This window comes from Ictidomys tridecemlineatus, chromosome 7, assembly GCF_052094955.1.
Source record: "Ictidomys tridecemlineatus isolate mIctTri1 chromosome 7, mIctTri1.hap1, whole genome shotgun sequence".
In the NCBI taxonomy this organism is placed as follows: Eukaryota; Metazoa; Chordata; class Mammalia; order Rodentia; family Sciuridae; genus Ictidomys; species Ictidomys tridecemlineatus.
The window spans coordinates 173,197,778-173,219,655 of NC_135483.1; the positions used below are offsets into that span (position 1 = coordinate 173,197,778).

Genomic DNA, 21,878 nt, shown 5'->3' on the forward strand with positions numbered 1-21,878 from the left:
TGCTTTAGGCTTCCCAGTACACTTATAGTTGTACTCATATATGTGTAATATAGATTGATATGAATGTAGAAATATATATAGATGTACACATAGAAAATATGTAGAGATAAGCAGATGAGGGTATAGATACAGATGTGTAGATAAATAGATAATATAGACATAGTTACTATTCTGCTAGTTCATCAAATAGAATTTAAGTGGGGAAGGAAACACCAAATGCATCCTGTTAATCATCATAGTCCAGTCCAACTTATCTCCCACCTCTCTTTTGTTAATTTTGTCTTGTCACTCTTATTTTTATGTGTAGCTTAAATACATTTTTTGCATTATGACATAATTTTTGTTTGAATACTTTTATAGTTTTATTTCCTTAATCATATAATTAAAATGTGATTTTTAAAAGAGTGCAGTGTTCTTCAGAATTTAAAAGTATTAGTAGATGAAAGTAGTACTGGAAACTTCAGTGCTTAAAGTTTGACCAATCTGAATGGTTTTGTTTGTTTTAAATAATTATTTTATTGTTATTGATATGATTACTAAGTTTAAGGATAATTGGTTTAATATTAAGTCCAACACAGCTCTTCCTCATAATCTTTCTCAGTAATATGAATTATCAGTTGCAAATATTAAGGTATTTTTTTAAAAAAAGATATAGATGCTTTTAAAAGGTCTAATTTTACCTCTAGGCTTATATAATCTATAAGTACAAAAATACAAGAAAAAGAAAACAGTTCAAATGAAAGGAACTTCTGTTTTCTTTATATTTAAGTATTCTGTCCTTATGTATCCATTTGAATTTGTAACACATACAGTTATTTCTAGTTTTTGGTAATTTCTTATCATGAGTAATACTAATAATAATTTCAATTTGCTTAGTAGCAATTACATGAGTATGAAAATGTCAATAATTATACAAGGAAAATATAAAAAAATAGAACTCCTTATTTTCTTTATTATTTTTTAGTTTTGGGTGGACACAAAATCTTTATTTTTATGTGGTGCTGAGGATCGAACCCAGCACCCCGCGCCTGCCAGGCGAGTGCATTACAGCTTGAGCCACCTCCCCAGCCCTAGAATTCCTTATTTTCTTAAAGTCCCTATATTTCCTTACTAATGATAAACCCTTACCTCCCAGAATACACTGCTCTTTGGAACTTTGTTTTAACCTTTTCTGTGTATGTTACTACATGAATATGTGTCCAAAGACTATATTATTTTGTTTTGCTTTGTTTATCCTGATTTTGAAATTCATTTATATGAAGTCATACAATTATTTTTTGTTCAGCATTGATCTTATTGAGACAGTGAGTATTAGTATATTATTTTTTACTAATGAATAGTATTTGTTTGAACATATCACAATTTACATATCCATTCTGTTAGAGATATTTTTATTTTTTAAAAATTGTCCATTTTTAATACCTCCATAAATATTGCACTTGGGCCTTAATTCATGATAGTTTTCTAAATACACACATAAGTGAAATTATTGATTCATAATTTTTGCTCTACCATCCCAAAGTAATTGCAGCAATTCCATGCAGGTGCCAACAGTGTAATTGAAGTTCACGTTTCTCTGTCTTATTGTTGACATTTATATTGTTCAGCATTTTTATTTTTACCAATCTAGTGGATTAAAGTAAAAAACTTTAGTTTATATTTCAATCTGAAGTTTGAGGCCTCTTTTCCTGGGTATGCTTATCATTACTATTTTCACTTTTAAGGAAGAGTCCATTTATGTCTTTAGTTCCTTCTTTCAAAGGAGAATAATTTGTCATTTGTTATTAGTTTTAAGAATATGGATAAGTGTCAATACTAATTTATTTTTTGCTCTTTACATGGCTTCATCTTCCAGTTTGTGGCTTTTCTTGTTTGTTCTTTGTGGAACATTTTAATCAAGAGAAGATTTTTTAATTTAAGATATTTTAATTCATTCAAATTTTCCTTTATGGGAATTCCCAAAGTAATAAAGTATTCCTATGTTCCTCTAAAAATCTTAAAATTTATCTTTTACACTGAAGTCTTTAACTGTAAAGTACTATATAAATGGTATGAGGTAGGAATTCATTTTTTTTCTTTTTCATATGGAAAAACAATTACCCTAGCACAATACATTGACTAGTTTATGTATTCTTCTCTGATGTGCAGTACCCTCTTATGACAAGTTTTCATACAAGTATGGGTGTGGTTCCAGGTTTTGTTCTATTACATTCCACATGTACTCTGAATATCTACTTTATACTTAGAACTTTAAAGATAACAATGTAAGCTATTCTTGGCTCTTTCCTTTTCCATGTTAATTTTATAATTAGCTTGTCAGATTCTATAAAATAATTCTTAAATTTGTTCTCAGAATTGCATGGAGTCTACAGATAAATTTTTTTAAGAAGTTATATACATATTTAACTAAATGCAGTCTAAAATTAATGAATTTTTCTACTCTTCTCTCAAAAACTAGGAGAGTTCTAACTCCAACTGTTTTTAAGATTTAGTTCTATCTTATTTTTGACATTCATACATTAGATATTATTTTATTGATTTGTAGGAAGATAATTCCAAAAATTTAATATACATTTTGTTTACTATTTCTCCTTGCTTCCCAGATGTTCTCTGTAAGACCAATTTCCTTCCAAAGTATACCTATTAGAACAGTCTTTAGTGATCAATTGTAACTCTCCCAGCTACAGTTGTCTGACGTGTCTTGATTTTGATCCCAACTTGAAGATCTTTTTGCTTGAATTGTATTTCTAGACTGACAAAGATACTATTCTTTTCTGGCTTAATTACCATTCCTTTATAGGTCATGTACTTACCCTGCTCTAGTAATCTTTAAGATCTTTTTCTTATTGCTCATATTTTACAGTGTCACTGCAATGTTTCTAGCATTTTTAAAATTTGTGGTTCATTAGACTTCTAAATCATCTATTTGGTGTATTATGTGTATTCTCTTCTAGAAATTGAAAATATATGATAGATCTTAATTTCTTCCATTTTTGATACCTTCTCTTTCATATTTTCTTCTGTCTCTATACTACTATCCTGGGTAATTTCCTCAGATATCTCTTCCACTTCACTTTTTCTCTTCTCAACTGTGTCTGATCCCATGTTTCCAAGGGCAATGTGCTCACCAGGCAGAATTTAGCAATGTCTGGAGGAATTTGGGGCTCTCATAACCTGTACATGGCTACTGCCATCTAGTGGGTAGATGCCAAAAGCTCTGATAAACATCTCATAAAACATAATATACCACCCACACAAAATAATGATCTGACCCAAATGATCAATATTATTGATGTTAGAAAAACCTGAGCTAATCTGTGTTTTAGTCTCTCTGTTGAGTTTTAAATTCCAAGTACAGTACATTTTTTTTATTTGTTAAAATTCTGTTTTATTTTTGTTTTAAAGTTAACTTTGGTCAACTTTGATCATCTTAATTCCTCAGCATATTTTTTATATTCACATTAATCTTTAAATGTACTTAACACATGCAGATTCCAATCACTGCAGTCTTTGTAAATTTGACTTCCATAGTTTGTCTCCTGACTCTTGTTCATAGTGGATTGTTTTCTTTTGTCTTGTTAATCTGAGGTTGCTCCTTGGAATTTTATCTGTGGGAATTCCTTATTGTCTATATTAAGAACAGTATTAGTCAATGGACCAGTAACAACAGCATTACCTATAAGCCTGTTAGAAATGCAGTTTTTCAGGTCCTGCAACAGATTTACTGGATCAGAATCTGTGCAGATGGGGCCAAGGAATCTTTTTTATCCATCTTCCCAAGTGACTTTACCATCATTTTTAAATTATTGGTCAAGGGGGCAGGTGGAGGAGGATGGAAGTAGTGCCTGTTCTTGCTTCGAACTTGTATGAGAATGTGAGATTTTGATTAGAAGTTTTCCATAAACGCTTTCCCCTCTTTTTTTGCCTCCTCTGTCTCTCCCTCTCTTATGCTCTATTCAGAGTCAAGCTTAGTCAGGTAAGACAGCTTCTGTGGAGGGTATATTTTTTCTCATCCATCTTCTGAGAGGGCTCCTACCTGAGGTCGTAGCTTTGCACAGGAATTTTTGACCTCACCTCCCACATGTTTGGGCCTAGATATTTAGCTTGTGGCCCATTAAACACCCATGCTCTTGTCTCTGTATGGTCAACAGAAACCCTTAGGACAAAATATCTATGCTAGCTCATTTCCACCCCCACCCCAGAATTGCACTTTCGTGTACTTTTTATTCTTCAAAGTTCTTGTACATTGCTCTAGAAACAAAGCAAAAATCAAAATAAAGAATTTTTTGAATATTTTATTCAGTATTTTTAAAGTGTTTTAAACCAAAAGAAGTTCATCTTTGCACCTAATCTATTATATTTTCAGAAATAGAAGACCTCATTTCATTTTTAAAATATTCAAAATATTACCATGATCTGAGTAGGTGTTAAAATGACTAGCCATCCAGATCATGGGCTAAACAATAATACCTGCCTCCCGTCTGCACATAGCTACTGTAGAAATGAGCAGGGACAGGGCAGTCCTTTGGCTTATGTGCCTGTTAGTTAATGATCTTAGTCAAGCAGAGAATTCAATACAAGCCAAGTAATAAATACTGACTCAGAACACATGCCCTCTAGCAAAGAAGGTCCCAATACATACTGAGACCCACAATAACTGCTTATTCCCATTGGCTTTAAATAAACAGATATCTTGTACCCGCTAGCCCTTTTTATTTTATTGTAAGGCAATAAAAAATATGTAATTCCCCAGGGATGACCATAAAATATTTAGTCCTTAAAAACAGTTAGTTCCTGTCCAGTGTTATATGAGTTTTCAGGATCAGTCAAGGTTTCTTCTCACATAATAAGCTTAGATATAGTCCCTCAGGGAAAGGAATGCATTGCAATTATAACCTTCAATTAACCATCGTATCTTGCTAACAATATTTTCTAAGTCCCCAGGCAAAAGAAAGCACAGCTGCTTAGATTAGTATCCCAATTCTCTGCTTCACTTTCATAAAGGAAACATTTAATATACATAACAATCTTATAAAATTCATGGGGAAATGTCAAAGGAAGTCAAGGAAAGTAGATGGATGCTCAAAGGGTTTTAGGTGCAGAATATTAGAGAAATACAGACTGCATTAACGACATTCTCATGAATTCTTGTAATTTTAACTAGACAACTGTAACTATTGCAGAGAACACCTTACATAAGATGGGGTAAACCATTATGAAACTGCTGGTGTATGACTTACTTTTGTCCTTTGTATTTGGAAATTCCATACGATTCAACCTAATATCTTTGTCTTCCTAGTTTATTCTTGCTTTTGTATAAACTATGAAGTTATGATGAAATGGAAAGGAAGCAATTCTGTCTCATTAATTAGTGCCTAAAAAAGTGACATAGGCAGACAAGTTAAGAAAGAGACATTTTTCATATACCTATTTTTCTTTTAGGACCACCGGCACATTTTCTGTGACATGTCAATGGTGTCCATTTTTGTTCAGCTGTTCACTTATAATGGTGCCTCTGACATTCTATGGTTATTTGCAGCATCCAGCATTCTTCTGATTCATTTTTTCTCCAGTGATGCTTGGTTTTGCCCATAGTATGAGTCCATCCTTATCCATTATGCCATGCCTCCCTTTCTTGCTTTTACTTCAGATTGCACTGAGCCTTGAGAGGTAAACTCCCTCAGAAGAAGGAAACTGATTTTCCTTCATGTATTCAAAGAACTCTTTGCCCAAAGTAACTCATTACCCTGTCCCTAAAATCAGTACTTTCTAAACTACACTCTGAAAGGAACTAAAAATTTTTTTAAAAAATCACCCCAGGCCTGCTCACACTAGAATGCTTTAAATGCTGTTGCACATGCAGTGTGAGTCCGTTCTTGTTGCTAAGTGTCTTCCATTAGGATGCAGAGTAGTGACCTTGGCTCTGTGCCTCAATATCTCTTAGTTTTCTGGACAATAATATGCACAGTTCTCTTCCCCAGAAATTGGTAAAATGTACTGCCATCTTGAATATGGAACTCCAAGACTGCTGTCAGCCCCCAGGTTCATGAGAATTATTATAAAGGGACAATGTTTGAATGACTTCCTGTCATCCTTCCTTATTGCAAACAGTGACATTTCCAAATAATACTGAGTTTGGTACTTTACATGGGTCAAATTCATCAGAAAATAGCCAACCTTTCCCTTAATATCGTGCTGTACAGTTAATGGGAATTCTTTTCATAATCATCTCAAGTCCAATTATAATTTAGAATTCCCAGGGCCAATAACTATATACTGATAACATCTAAGTTTTATCATGAGAAATTTCGGAGAGCAAAGAATTTTAAATTTCTTTTCATTCATAAAATGCCTTGAGCTTCCTAAACAGCCTCACATACCACGATTTGAGTGGTTCATCCACCGTTGATCCTCTCAGCTGCCATATCATGGTTAGGGGCAATGGAAAGATCTTTGACCCCTCAGTCCTGATCTAGAAGAGTTTCACCCTTTTTAATCCTGAGGAGGCAAAGTTCATGACATAATGCTACTCAAGCGATGTTATTTCTGTCTCCCTGTCATTAAGCATTGAATTCACATCACTTTATATTGAGAACGTGTCACAATGTGACAGGCTAAAAATAAATTACATCGCTTGCCTTGCCCTCCAGACTGGTGTTCGTTTTTAAAGACAGATGTTCCAGGCTTTTCCAGACACAGACAAGCATATCTGACATGTTTAGTAAAATAAATACCAATTAATATAAGAATATATAAGTAAGATATTTATACTATATGGAAAAGCACCACAATATTTATGAGCTTAATGCAGAAAATCCTTTATTTGATGCTTTGTAATGTAATTCAAGATCACTATCCCAGTGACCTCTTCCCAAGTCTTGGCCCCACGGAGGTAATGATTGATTCTTGTCATTTGTGTCCGATGTGTTAAGGACAGATTCTCACCCTTAGTGTTTATTTTTGCATTCTGCCTTTTCTTAGAGATTGCCTTTTGAACTGTGGCACTATGTAACATGCTTTGTAAAATTAAGCCCCTCCCTAAAAATATTCTCGATGCTACATTTAAGCCATAGACAATGAGACAATGCTTAAGGGGCTAAAGTAAAAAAAAAAAATACTTGAGTTGTCTAGTGTTTGAAATACTGTGGTACTCAAAACCATGAAGCAACGAAATCTGCCTGAAAGGGGATGGGAATAAAGAAAGCTTCTCAGGGGAAGAGGTACCTAACCTGAATCTTAAAAGTGGGAATTTTCCAGGTGGAAAAGGAGTTTAAAGGTTCTGCAAGTTCAGGGAAACAACATAAGGTATATGTGGTCTCTATTTGGAGACCACAACTACTTTGATATGACTGGGTTATAGAGCACTTGAGATGGGAATAGAAAGAAAGAAACCAAATTGAGGTAGATGGATCTTGTAATAGATTTGGAATTGGGAAAGAATATGATCATATATTTGTTTTAAAAAATAATATCACATGGGACCAATGTCCCATTTTAAATTAATTTCAAAAAATAAATAAAATAAAATAATGTCAATTGACATTCTAAAAATCATCTTTTACTAAGATTTATATAAGTTGAGAGAATTTAGATACCAAAATGGAACTAGTATAGATCTGGGCATCAAAGATCCTGTGTGCAGACTAGAGTTGGGGGCTCAGTGGCACTTGCCTTGCACATGTGAGGTGCTGGGTTCAATCCTCAGCACCACATAAAAATAAACAAACAAAATAAATGTATTATGTCCATGTATAACTAAAAAAAACTTACAAAAAGATCCTGTGTGCACCTCTTCCCAGCTATGTGAAAGTGGGAAAATTATATCTTGTTTTTAAAATCTTAAAGCAAAGATATTATTTCTACATCATGGGGTTGTTATATATTATAATTTATAAAAGAAAGTTAACTGCTACATGACTCTCTCTACATATTAACCCCTATTTAACCTCATGGATCAATGTATTGTTAAGAATACTATGGCTTCAATTTGAAAATCTGACATTTCTGAGTAACCCATGGTTATTAAGTAATCATGAATTACTGGCTAATATTGTAATATGTATTTCAAAACTGGCACAATTCAAAATACACATTAATACTTCATGTATATTTTTCTTATGACCTGTTAAGCTATGGGACATGTCACCTGTAAAAGATCTTAAAAATCTTTTAAATATTCAATAGAGCATCTCATTTTCACACCAGTTTCTGGGTATCAACAACAAAGTGTATCATCTTTTATTTTTTCAACCATATCTTGACATGACAAGATGGTGCATAATTTTATTTTCATGAAGAAATGTTCTGCTTTTTAATTTACCAAAAAATAATTCTCTCTTTGTCAAACATTTTCCATTGAAACCAGGCCTATTAGACAGAATTTGATCTCTTATTCAATGACAGTATTAAAAAAAATAAAGAGTAACTCAACAAAATGTGCAGTAAGCAATTTTACCCCCTTGAAATGTATGAATGGTCATAGATAAAAGATTGTCAATGGTACAACATCACAACACCCTTGATTGAAATAGACTAGTTCTAGAAATGTAATAAGTGTTTCCTTCATGTTAAGATTTTAGGTTTTAAAAAAAAGATTTTATATTTAAAATGTTTCATATTTAAAAACATAAAAAACTCCCTATTATATCCAAATCCCAATTGCCCTTGAAATGCAAAATGGAAGCATGTAATTACTTGAGATTCCTCAGAAGGAATAAAGCATAGAAACCTGCTTAGAAAGTCTAATTTCTAAGATTTGCCTTTGTGGTTACATTTTTCAGATTTTCCATGACTGTGCTGACATCACTTGGGTAATATGGCCAAGCTAAATCCAAACATGGAAGCTAAAATAAACTAAATTCACAGAAATATTGTCAACATAGAGATACTGTTTATTAATCCCACAATATTCTTTTTATAAGTTAAATTAAAGGTATTGGTCATTAACCATACATTACTATTTCCTCCTCAACCCTACTCAGGAAGCCCCTGTGGTGGCCCGAGCAGCCTTGTTCCTGGAATGTGCCCGTTTTGTTCACCGCTGCAACAGAGGCAACTGGCCAGAGTGGATGAAAGGGCACCATGTGAACATTACTAAGAAGGGCCTTTCCCGGGGACGGTCCCCCATCGTGGGCAACAAGCGGAACCAGAAGCTGCAGTGGAATGCTGCCAAGCTCTTCTACCAGTGGGGAGACGTGAGCTTTGAATTTTCTTCTGTCAAACTTAGAGTACTTGAGTGGAGTTTTTGATTGTGTTTGGTTTTGAAGACAATTCATTGTTATATACCAGGCACTGAATGAAACACTTAGTGGGGAAATGAACCACTCATTTAATCTTTCCAATAAATAAATCTATGAGGTGAGAGATTACTAAATCATCAAAACTGATGTTAACATATGTCAAGCTATTTGCCAGAGTTTGCATATCTGGTACAAGGAGGGACTGGTATTCCATCTCCCACTCGGGATTCCAAATTTTTGCTTTCAATTGCTATATTCATCAAGAATCATCTTTGTGAAAATTATTGTTGGTAATAGTTAATGCTTACATCCCATTTTGGCTTTCTATTCTAATTTATGTTTTCCCAGGACATGTTTTTTTTTAATCCCAGTTTTTTAACAGAATTTTCTTTTTTGTTTATATGCCATCTCTTAGTTACCCGAAAGCCTTCAGAAATAACTACATGTTATAGTTACTCATGTACCTACATATGTGTATAAGTGAACAAAAATAAATGAATCTTCATTAGGAATTCTAATCAAACCTTATTAGGGAAGTTCATATCCAAAAGTTGGGTATTTGCCACAAATATCTGAGAGAAGGCAAGATATTCTCATGATACACCTGAGACTATTTTATCTGTGAAACTAAATACTTAATTAACAAATGATATACCTTTACCACTGTCTTTCTTAGAATGTAGGTAAAAATTTCTCATCCTTTAAGTAGACTTTGCCACAGGGCTCTGCTCATTTGGAATGCTATTCTTTTCTTCACCATGGCTAGATCACACTTCAGCCCTTCTTGACTCTTGTCACCAATGTTCCAGCCTATCCTTTGATATCCTGAATAACGGCATCGATTATCACTCCAGTGCCTTAATATTTCCTTGTGAGGATGGATATTTTATCTCCTCTCTTTGAAGGTTTCCCTTGGCTTATGTGCAAAGTTCTAATACATCTCTTTTCATAGAAAATAGGAATTTTCCCCTAAATTTGCTTATAAAATAGCTAGATAACAAGAAATCTTAGAACAAATGTCACAGTGGACAAAACATTGGCATTGAGAGATGAAACAAAACTAGGGTGTGGGTGGAGAGTGGGGAGGGTGGCTGGCCCTAAGCACGTTCTTCAAGGGTGGTGCCTTAAAATAATTTGTAAAGCATGTTTACATGAGGGTTAGTCACTATGATAAGATGCTGGAGGAAGAAGTGCGTAAGTAAGATTATAGGAAAGCAAGGGCAGGTAATTGGAGGGTCCATTGTCTTTTGGCTCTAGGTTCTTCTAACCAATTGTACAGGAACCTCTCACCCCCAATCTCAGGACTCCCTCATCTTGATTATTACAACCTACTCTCTCCTCTGACAAGATGATGATCAAGTTATAACCCAAGCTTTCCCACTAAACACGCATGCAAAATGCATTTTATCTCTTTCAGATTTATATTTCTGTCATTAAAACAGTGAGTGATATTTCTAATGACCCAGCTTTGTGGGTGCTGTTTCATGACCATACTAAAAGCAGAATGACATTTCCTGGGAGACACCAAACTTTTTACTCTTAAAATAAAACAATCAGATGTAAAATTGAGTTCACAAGTGGCAGAGAGCAGATGAAGGGTTGTTATCCCCTACACCCATTATTTTGTATCCAATATCACATTAAAAATGATTCAGCACTCCACTGGTGAAAAGTTGTCTTCCTTTTTCCACAAAGAACCAGGTAATTCTGAACACACCTTCTCTCTGGGAAATTGGAGACATAAAGTATTTTTCTTCAATTGTACAATTCTTTTAAGGAGAGGGGTATTTTGACTCTTTTAATTTTTTTCAGGCAAAATAAGACAAGCAATTAAAAATTCCTAATATCACTGCTACTTTAATTCAAAAGCATTTCCTAAATAGATTCTTCCCTTCTTTGTTAATATTACTAAATAGCATAGCCTGGCATGGTGGCTTATGCCTGTAATCCCAGCAGTTTGGGAGGCAGATACAGGAGGAACATGAGTTCAAAGCCAGCCTCAGCGAGGTACTAAACAACTCAGTGAGACCCTGTCTCTAACAAAATAGGGCTGGGAATGTGGCTCAGTGGTCGAGTGCCCCTGAGTTCAATCCTTGGTACCCCCCAAAAAAACCAGAAATAGTATTATCCCTGAAACAGAGTTGTCCCTGCAACAGATTTCCAAAATAGTTCTTTTAATACAAGTATGTATATATAAAATCATATATATTTATGTTATATATGCAATAAATATACGATATATATTATATATAATAAATATATATCGTATATTTATATATGCATATATAAAATTATGCATACCTAAAAACATAGATAACATATACTTACCAACTCAATGAGAATATTGATTTAATAAGAAGAACAGTTAACCATTACCAAGCACATTACCTTTAATTTCAACAGGTTGTAGACCATCACTTAAAACTCTTCCATTGATAATCACTATGTTTATAGTGATGTTATTGTAATCCTAATATTTCTTCATGTTTTATTAATTTAGTAAAATGACAAATACAATTGGTTTGTTTTCATCTCATTTAGGTAGAAAAGGTCCATAACAGAGGAGACAAATTCTGTTAAAAAAATTACAAAGCTGCTCTCCATGCTGCCCTTCCAATCCACCTCCTCCAGTGCTGCAAAAATCTCCCAGGCAAATGAGCTTGTTGCTCCATGTAGCCAGTCTATTGGAATTCTGAATCATTCCCATCTTTCATTCTACAGGTACAAGAACATTAATGAAATCAGGGATGACTCCCTGGTCTGAGATAGACCTAATTTGGGATCTCCTAAAATAAACAATAAGATTTGTGGTCACTAAGATAGATAATTAGACCAGTTGTCAGATTTTTAACTTTATTTTCCCTTTAGGATATACTTTTTAAGTTCTTTCTAAAGTAGTATTAAAAAACTTTCTGATACAACAGTTACCCGTTATAGTCCTCCACTGATAAGATATCTTTGTCTTTTCTCCTTTTTGTTTTCTAAAAGTGTGAGCAATTTTCATTCCCACAATTATTGTGAATTTGAGGACAAAAGTGGGTTTTGCATAAAACAGACCCTTTCTTCAATGCACAGAGATGTGGTGACCCCCATTTATTACCTACCTCATTCTGGGTCTGTTTTAAGTGATATCTCTGAAAAAAGCAGTTCCAATTTCTAATCCTATGGGCTTCCCACAAGAAGGGGAAATCAAGTAAGTGCTAAACATATGATGGTTTCCGATTTGTAGGGTTTTAACCAAAGGACTTTCCAAATAAATACTTTCATGATTAATGCCTTCTAACATTTTTGCAGCTGTTGACTCAGCTGACTGCCTTGACCTTTTCCTTCCTTTTGTCTTCCATAACCACTGTGCTCCAGAGTTTCCTGGCCTCTCAGTGCCCCATCCTCTGTCTTCTCCCCAGTCCTCTGCCTCCTCCCTCTCCGTGAATGCGGATAATACTCAGGATCTCTTGTAATTTCTTCCTGAGTTATTTCCTCCAAGGTTCATTATTCCTGTGTTTCCAGCTATTTCCTGTGTGCCAGTAGCACAGACTTTTCTATCCATAGCACCCTAGCACTTTTTAGATTTTTTTTTTTCTTTCATTGCCAATTCGGGGGCATTCACTTGATACCCAGAAACTCACTTTTACCTAAATAAAACTCTTCTATCCAAATGAACACATCCTGCCTGCAACCATCCTTGAGCTTTGTATTCTTATTAATAGTACCACAATCATCTTACATGACAATCTTTGAACATATTGCAAACCTTCATCCCCTATTGATCCTATCTCTCCCATTCACTGAATTCCATAGGTGAGATCTTCATTACATCATTTTCATTAAATCATTACATCATTCTTCATTAAATCATTTTCCCATTTGGTCTCCTCCTCAGTCTTCCCACATCTAATCCATCCTATACACTGCTGGTAAAGTGATCTCCCCAAGGCACAGCCTTTCCCAAACAGCATTCATACTGGTTTCCCAGCCACCAGACATGCCCCCTTCAAGTCATTCTCCAAACTTTCTGGCAGTGATTGGGCTAAAATGCAAATCAGAACATGTTTCTACCTGCTTAAAATGCCTTGGCCCTCCTTTTCCTCTGGCTTAAATCTTAACATTGCTTAATCTGGCATCACTGCCCACTGCAGAATCTTTGCTCAAACCACTCAAGATTATGTATGACAAAGTCAAATGAGCTAATGCACCTAATGTTTGTCTTAAGACTTTGTACCTAAGATATGTTTAATAACAATAGGTCATTAAATAATTTTTTTTTAAAGCAGGCTGCTTGTCTTGTCTCTGCATACCTGGGCAGCTATCGCAATGTCCCTGAGACAGTGATCAGGTTACCTAGTTCTAACCTACCTTTCTATTCTTTCTGCACATTGTTTCTTTCCTCTCATAAAATTGGGATTCAACCAAGTGACCTACCTATCAATCTCTGAATACGTGGTGCCTTTCCCTGAATGTGGATCTTTTAGGGCCCTGCAACTGAACATATTCACTCTCCAGTCTCCATCAATCAAAACTCCAATTCCTCAGAGTCTACAGCAGTAAGACTCTTTGAATGAATTTAACCTATCTTCTGAACTAATTGTTTTCAGTCTCCTATTGCATTATTTCAGTATTTTATTACCTCCTCAATAGACTGTAAGTCATGGAGGAAAAAATATTATATAGACATAGACACTCTTGTGTTTGAATCCCATTTCACAGTCTGCTGAGCAACTGTCTGCAAGTCTCTTGACCTTTCTAACCTTCCTATTTTCCCAACAGCAACCCTGCTGTATGTGGAAGTATAATCTACTAGGGCACATTAAACAAAGATACTACTATATTATACAGCTAACCAAATTTAGTGTTCTATTTTATACCTTACAAATTACCTCACTCTATAAATACTTGATGCATGAAGGAAGAAAGGGAAGAAAGAAAAAATAAGGTGTAGAGCTCTAATTGATTTGAAATTTAGCCCAAATTTATTTTTCATAATGCTTTCTGCTTTATAAACTGTGGATTAACTTAATTATTTAGTTACAATATCCCAGAAAGATTGATACAATAAATTCCCCCTTTGAGTCTTATGATGCAGCCTCATAATTGCCTGTCTCATCCTCAGAATAAGGTCTTTTGAGATGGAAGTACTAGTTGGTTTTGTTTTTATATTTTGTTTTGTTTACTTAAAACTTCCCAGGTTAGCTAAAATCCCAGGATCCCGTGGTGATATCTTTTCATAGTACTTTCTTGTTAATGTGGTTTATGCTTCTTGGTTTGTAGCTTGTCAAGTAATTTTATAGAGTTTAAGGATACCTATTTGTTTCAAGTTTTCTAAGATATTCAAAAAATTTGTGTTTTTATTTAAAGAGTTCTGGATATACTTTGCATATCCAGTAGTGTTTGAATGTTAGTTTCTAATGTTGAGTCTAATACTTTGAATACCCAGTATTTAGTAAATTTTCTAATTATTTTTAAAATGTATGATATTGGAGGAAAGAACAAAATTAGGTGAAATTTGTTCTTGCTAATACACAGAGAACCAAATGGTCAAACCTCAAGTTCAGTACTCAGCTTAGCCTTTTCCCTGACTCTCCTCCCTAAGCCCAGGTTCTTTTACTGTTGCATATTCTATAGAGTTGGGATGTAGAAGGATATAGATAGAGGTTTTTTGTCTCTTCTTGATAAATCATATAACAGTGCATGGTGATTCGGAAGAACAGTTAGCAAGGATATTGATTTTATTAATATAACATAAAAGCTGATATTGTCAATGTGTGCAGTTATTTTTTAAATATTTGTTTTAGTTATACATGGACAGAATATCTTTATTTTGTTTTATTTATTTTTATATGGTGCTGAGGCATATGCTCTGCCACTGAGCCACAACCCCAGTCCAATGTGTGCAGTTATTAAAAGTCATGTTTCTAATATAGTCATTAGGTACTCTACGAAAAGAGAAGCTAATACTTTTTACTAATTTGTGGAGTATTGTGGAAGGGGGAAAACAGTCTATAAAAGCCAATAAGCACATACATAACGGCAGATATAAATAAAACTGCAGGACCAGAATTCTTGCCAACTTCTAAACCGATATTCTCATAAACTAGCATAATCAGAAGCACTCTGAGGAACAGTGCCTTCTCATTTTATACCACAGTAAAAGTAGCTGTATATTCCCTAATAATAGATCTGTAAAATAAATGACCTTTGAGGAAATGGACATGCTGTCAGAGAAAAAAAACAAAACAGCTTCTTTATTAGTACACAAAAATGTCATTCCAGTTTCTACAAGACTTCATACTAAAGGATCCTAGAGATAAGGTCAATGCCTTCTACCTTGGTTTCTTTATTGGCAGATATAGTGGTGCACACTACATCCTGCAAAAGACGCTTATGCTGGAAATAATCCCCATTCATTGGTTGATTATATCCTCTGTAACAGATGTTGGAGTCTAACATACTTTGTACTGTTTTATTCTTTTCTTCCCATGGCAGGCAATTGGCGTCCGGTTGAATGAGCTGTGTCATGGGGAGAGTGAGAGCCCAGCCAACCTGCTAGGCCTCATTTATGATGAGGAGACCAAGAGGAGACTGAGAAAGGAGGATGAGGAGGAAGACTTTTTAGATGACAGTAAGGAGACTCCCTTTACTACAAGAACCCCTGCTTGTAAGAACCTCTGCTTTAGGAGCTCTTAATATTTCTCTTTCTTCTCTCATCCTCTTGCCACCCTCCCATGTCCCCCGCACTGCGCCTTTCCGCCTGTCTCCTATGCATGGACGTAAGCATGTGCATTAAGCCACACAGAGAGAGGGCATAAACCAGAAAGAGAAGACAGACAAGGGCAAAGCGCTGTAGGCAATGTGCAAAACCCATTACTGTTTAGTCTCTGACTCCTGCTATTAAACATAGCTTGGTATTCAACCTCTCTGAGAAAATCTAGTTATAAACAATTGCTGTTCCAGATGAGATTTTGTCATTTTTTTTTTGTGTTGTTATTGCTTTTGGAAATAAGAAAGTGATAAAATAGAACTGAACAGGACATGCTTTCCAAATCACTAAAATATTCAGTTACTTAATCAGACTGTATTATGGTGTTTGACATGAAATTGAAATACTAAAATAATTTGCTTAAGCTATGAATTTCTGCAGTACTGTATTTGTTTATTATATTCATCATAGAAGAGTAGAGACAAAGGAATTCCAGTTCATAGTCTCCAACAACATTTTGTTCATGTGTGTGCTCCATACCATACTAGCTTGTGTGTATGTGCGCCACTGCCTTATATGGAGATGAAATTCCAATTATGGTTATAAAATTAGGGTCTTTATATGAAGATGATTGTGACACACTGTCCTTTTAACCTTCCCTTCTGGTTTGAAATTCAAGCTCCCTAGTTATATTTTAAGGGTTGCTGTTAGTTAATTCATGTCAAATCCATTGCCTTTCTGTAGACATGGGATGTGAAAGAAGTATAACTTTGGACAGCAATAATCAAAGAGAATTCGTATGATTTTTTAAAAATTCCCTCTAATTTGCTCTTCTAAGACCTTATCAAATTAGCAAATCTTCTAGACTTAGCTGTTGACAAAATACCAAATTTTCACACTAGTATTTCAGCTTAATGATGAAAGTTGACCCCGGATATAGTTGAGTCTATCTTAAAATGATTCATGGAATTGAATTTAACCCACAGGAAGACTGGAGGACTATCCAGCAATCACAAAACCTAGAGAAGGCCTTATATAACACCCAACCATCCAAATGGCACCCCAAAACTGCCTTGGGGATCCCAAGAGCCCTGAGAGAGCAACACTAAATGGATGTACCCTTTTATGCCAAAGTGAACTCAAATTTCCATTAGACCACAAAAGTATCAATTACTGATATGTTCTGTCTCATATGTCAGCTTTTTGTTGAGGCCATGTAGAAGTCAATCCTTGATCACTGCCACAGAGTATTTCAGATGTCAATCATGAAAGATCGTAGATTAAGACTAGGTTTACTGTTTACCCAACTGATAGGAAGAGTCTGAATAGGACAGATCCAGAAAGTGTTCTATTATTTTTTAAACAGTCTTGCACATCTAGGCATTTTTAAAACCATACTCCACTGAATATAAAAATGATATGTGTGATTTAGTTTAAAGTCATCTTGAGATTAGCTTATCTTGCACTTAAAAGCTAAATACAGTGCAGGCAAATTTCAGTTTGAAAGTTCTACAGGAGCTCGTCTCTTCCATTCTTAATGAGAAGCAAAGTTTCCAGTTGCATATTAACTCTGGAGAGCAAATAATGGTTTTCAGCAAGAAGCAATATCCCAGATATCATCAGAAGACCATGATTTCTCTCTATGTCAACAGAAATCATGAAGTCTATATGCTATCTAATTAAGAAAGCTTAACATTCAGGATACATTTTAGAGATATTTTTAGTATATTGCCATGTAATGATATTGAGATTTCCTGATTTCTTGATTCACTCAAAATAGATAACTTTTTTTCTTTCATAAGAGGCAGAACACTACATAGTTTTTGACTTTATGCTGAACACTAATTAGTACATTTCTGTGTGATTTGTGGTGACACATATCTGAGAAGAGAATTTTTATAGTGTCTGTGTGTCACAATGGCCATTATTTGGCATATGGTGGATAAAATCCATTAGTTGGCATATGGTGGATACAATGTCTTACTAACTTAAAATCCACTGTTCTTTAGAGCAAAAAAGAACTTTGGCATACTTCTAAAGTAGCTGTAGTCTACTAAAATAGACTACCTTGTAATAATGATGTGATATAGGTGACCTGGTAAGTGTGTTTTCTCTTGTCTGTGTTGCACAAACATAACTGGAGTAGAGCGGAAACAACTTCACTACCCCAGAACATTAAGACTAACATCCTTTCATAAAATGAGCTGACAGGATTGTTGTAGTTCTCAGTCTAGTTCATTGCCATTTACATAGTCTATATCTGATTGAATGTATGAGTACTTTGTATTTCTCTTTTTATTAAAACATTTTCTAGTTTACTGGGGTTATATTTTATTACTCTAAAAGGTATTTTTTAATTTTTTTTAATTTAACCACAATAGTGTCTTCCTTTTTTTTTTTTTAATGTGGTACTGAGGATGAACCCAGTGCCTCACTTGTGCTAGGCAAGTGCTCCACCACTGAGCCACAACCCCAGCCCCACTCTACAAGGTTTTAAGATGAATAATTTAGTTCTGCTTGTGTGCTATTTTAGTAAAAAGTCTGATATCTGATCTAAATAGAAATAAGAGTATGGTCTGATATTTTAATACTGAAGTAGTCCTTAAAGAATTGCAAAATGAAGAAGAGAGGTGTATGCAATGCATACATTATGTGCAATTGGTAGATTGAACTTGTATAGGTAACAGTCTCATGAAATTTGATTTTGCATGCATGTACCTAGGTCCATCAAACCGTGCCTGTCTGTATATGTTATTGGTTTCTCTTCTAATCGAAGACCTCCTTAATTCCTTAGGTACTGTGAACCCCTCTAAATGTGGCTGCCCCTTTGCCTTGAAGATGGCAGCTTGTCAGCTTCTCCTGGAGATTACCACCTTCCTGAGAGAGACCTTTTCTTGCCTGCCCAGACCTCGTACTGAGCCACTGGGGGTAAGTTAAAGCATGTATATTAATAATCAGGCTACCTGGAAAAGCCAGACGGATGGGTAGTTTTCTGGTATTCACAATTTCTTTAAACTCCCAATGGCCAGATGCATCACGTAATTTAAAAATTCGGCCATGGAATTTCATATATAAAAATAAATGTTCTCTTCTCTATTAAAACAATAACACCAAAGTTGACTTAGAGATCAGCAGAGACAGCACCATGGTTGATCACCATCAGTTATACTGGAAATATCTAAGAGCATTTAGGTTCCCTTACTTTGCTAACTGTGAGGAGTGTCATGGCCAACCCTCTCCAGAAATCACTGGAAGATTCTTTTTTAAAAAAATTTTTGCTACCATCTATTTATGAGTTTATATAGAAATGTGCTTTTCATGAGTATTTTCGTTTAAATTACGGGTTGAAAGACTTCAGTGTTTAGTGTCTAAACATCCCCATATATTGTTATTAATGTAGCATTTCTTTTTTATTTTTCCTAACTCTGGAAAATTGTTATTTTTTATTTGTTCTAATTAGTTATACATGACAGTAGAATGCATTTGAACACATCATACATAAAAGAAGTATAGCTTTTCATTCTTCTGGTTGTACGTAGTGAAGAGTTCTACCAGTTGTATAATCATTATGCACACAGGGTGATAGTGTCTGATTCATTCTACTATCATTCCTACCTTCATACACCCTCCCCTCCTTTCATGCCCCTCTGTTTAATCCAAAGTACCTCTATTCTTCCCTAGCCTCCCTGCTGCATTGTGAATTAGCATCCACATATCAGAGAAAACATTTGGTTTTTGGTTCTTTGGGATTGGCTCACTTCACTTGGCATGATATTTTCCAGTTTACTGGAAAATGCCATCATTTCATTCTTCTTTAAGGCTGAGTAATATTCCATTGTGTATATATACCACATTTTCTTTATCCATTCATCTGTTGAAGGGCACCTAGGTTGATTCCATAGGTGAATTGAGCTGCTATAAACATTGATGTGGTTGCATCTCTATAGTATGCTAATTTTAAGTTCTTTGGGTATAAATTGAGGAGTGGGATAACTGGGTCAAATGGTGGTTCCATCCTAAGTTTTCTGAGGAATCTTCATACTGCTTTCCAAAGTGGTTGCACCAATTTGCAGTATCACCTGCAATGTATGAGTGTACCTTTTTCCCCGCATCCTCGCCAACATTTATTGTTGCTTGTATTCTTTGTAATTGCCATTCTGACTGGAGTGAGATGAATATTAGAGTAGTTTTGATTTGCACTTCTCTAATTGCTAGAGATGTTGAACGTTTTTTCGTATATTTGTTGATCAATTGTATTTTTTCTTCTGTGAAGTGTCTGTTTAGTTCCTTAGCCCATTTATTGATTGGATTATTTGGGTTTTTTTTTGGGGGGGATGTTAGCTTTTTTGAGTTCTTTATATATCCTGAAGATTAGTGCTGTGTTTCAGGTATGTATGGTGAAGATTTTTTCTATCTTCACATTATTGTTTTCTTTGCTGTGAAGAAGGTTTTTAGTTTGATTCCATCCCATTTATTGATTCTTGATTTTACTTCTTTTTTTTTCCATATATAAATTTTTTTTATTGGTTGTTCAAAACATTACAAAGCTTTTGACATATCATGTTTCATACATTAGATTCAAGTTGGTTATGAACTCCCATTTTTACCCCAAATACAGATTGCAGAATCACATCTGTTACATATCCACATTTTTACATAATGCCCTATTAGTAACTGTTGTATTCTGCTCCCTTTCCTATCCTCTACTATCCCCCCTCCCCTCCCCTCCCATCTTGTCTCTCTACCCCATCTACTGTATTTCACTTCTCTCCTTGTTTATTTACCCATTCCCCTCGCAACCTCTTATGTGTGATTTAGTATAACAATGAGCGTCTCCCTCCATTCCTATGCAATTTCCCTTTTCTCTCTCTTTCCCTCCCACCTATTGTATCTGTTTAATGTTGATCTTTTCTTCCTGCTCTTCCTCCCTGCTCTGTTCCTGGTTATTCTCATTATATCAAAGAAGACATTTGGTATTTGTTTTTTAGGGATTGGCTAGCTTCACTAAGCATAAGAGTCTTGTTAAGAAAGTCAATTCCTAAGCCAACATGGTGAAGATTTGGGCCCACTTTTTCTTCTGTTAGGTGCAGGATCTCTGTTCTAGTGCCTAAGTCCTTGATCCACTTTGAGTTTATTTTTTTCTGTAGGGTGAGAGATAGGGGTATAATTTTATTTTGCTATATAAAGATTTCCAGTTTTCTCAGCACCATTTGTTGAAGAGGCTATCTTTTCTCCAGTGTATAGTTTTTGATGCCTTTGTTTGGTATGAAATAACTGTATTTATGTGGATTTGTCTCTGTGCCTTTTATTTTGTACCATTGGTCCTTGAATCTGTTTTGTTGCCAATACCATGCCATTTTTGTTACTATGGCTCTGTAGTATCATTAAGGTCTGGTATTGTGATGCCTCTTGCTTCATTTTTCTTGCTAAGGAGTACTTTGGCTATTCTGTGTCTCTTACTTTTGCAAATGAATTTCGTGATTGCTTTTTCTATTTCTATGAAGAATGTCACTGAGATTTTCATAGGAATTGCATTAAATCTTTATAATGCTTTTGGTAGTATGGATATTTTGACAATGTTAATTCTGCCTATCTGAGAACATGGGAGATCTTTCCATCTTCTAAAGTCTTCTTTAATTTCTTTCTTAAATGTTCTGTAGTTTTCATTGTAGAGGTCTTTCACCTCTTTGTTAGATTGATTCCCAAATACTTTATTCTTTTGTTAGGCTATTGTGAATGGGGTAGTTTTCCTAATTTCTCTTTCAGTGTATACATCACCAATGTATAGGAATGCATTTGATTTATGAATGTTGACTTTTATATCCTGTCATGTTCCATTTCTAATGGATCATGGATAGAAAACATTACACACACACACTCATATACTATGTATTACAGAGTAATATTGTTTTACTGTGGATACATATAGTATGCAAAAGCTTCAG

The 21,878-nt window shown here is 34.8% G+C and overlaps 1 protein-coding gene across 15 annotated transcripts in view; it reads left to right on the plus strand.

Annotated features, from left to right (window-relative positions):
• The window catches only part of Unc80 (unc-80 subunit of NALCN channel complex), a 189,254-nt gene that overhangs the window by 62,233 nt on the left and 105,143 nt on the right, over positions 1-21,878 (plus strand). For 10 of the 15 annotated variants that reach the window (XM_078017951.1, XM_078017952.1, XM_078017948.1 and 7 more), the window contains exons 23-25: positions 8,982-9,194; positions 15,720-15,891; positions 18,728-18,861. In XM_078017951.1, coding sequence (XP_077874077.1) covers positions 8,982-9,194; positions 15,720-15,891; positions 18,728-18,861 — 519 coding nt within the window. The remainder of the gene's footprint in view (positions 1-8,981; positions 9,195-15,719; positions 15,892-18,727; positions 18,862-21,878) is intronic. The other 5 variants (XM_040294853.2, XM_005341165.4, XM_040294855.2 and 2 more) reach the window with 1 other exon arrangement.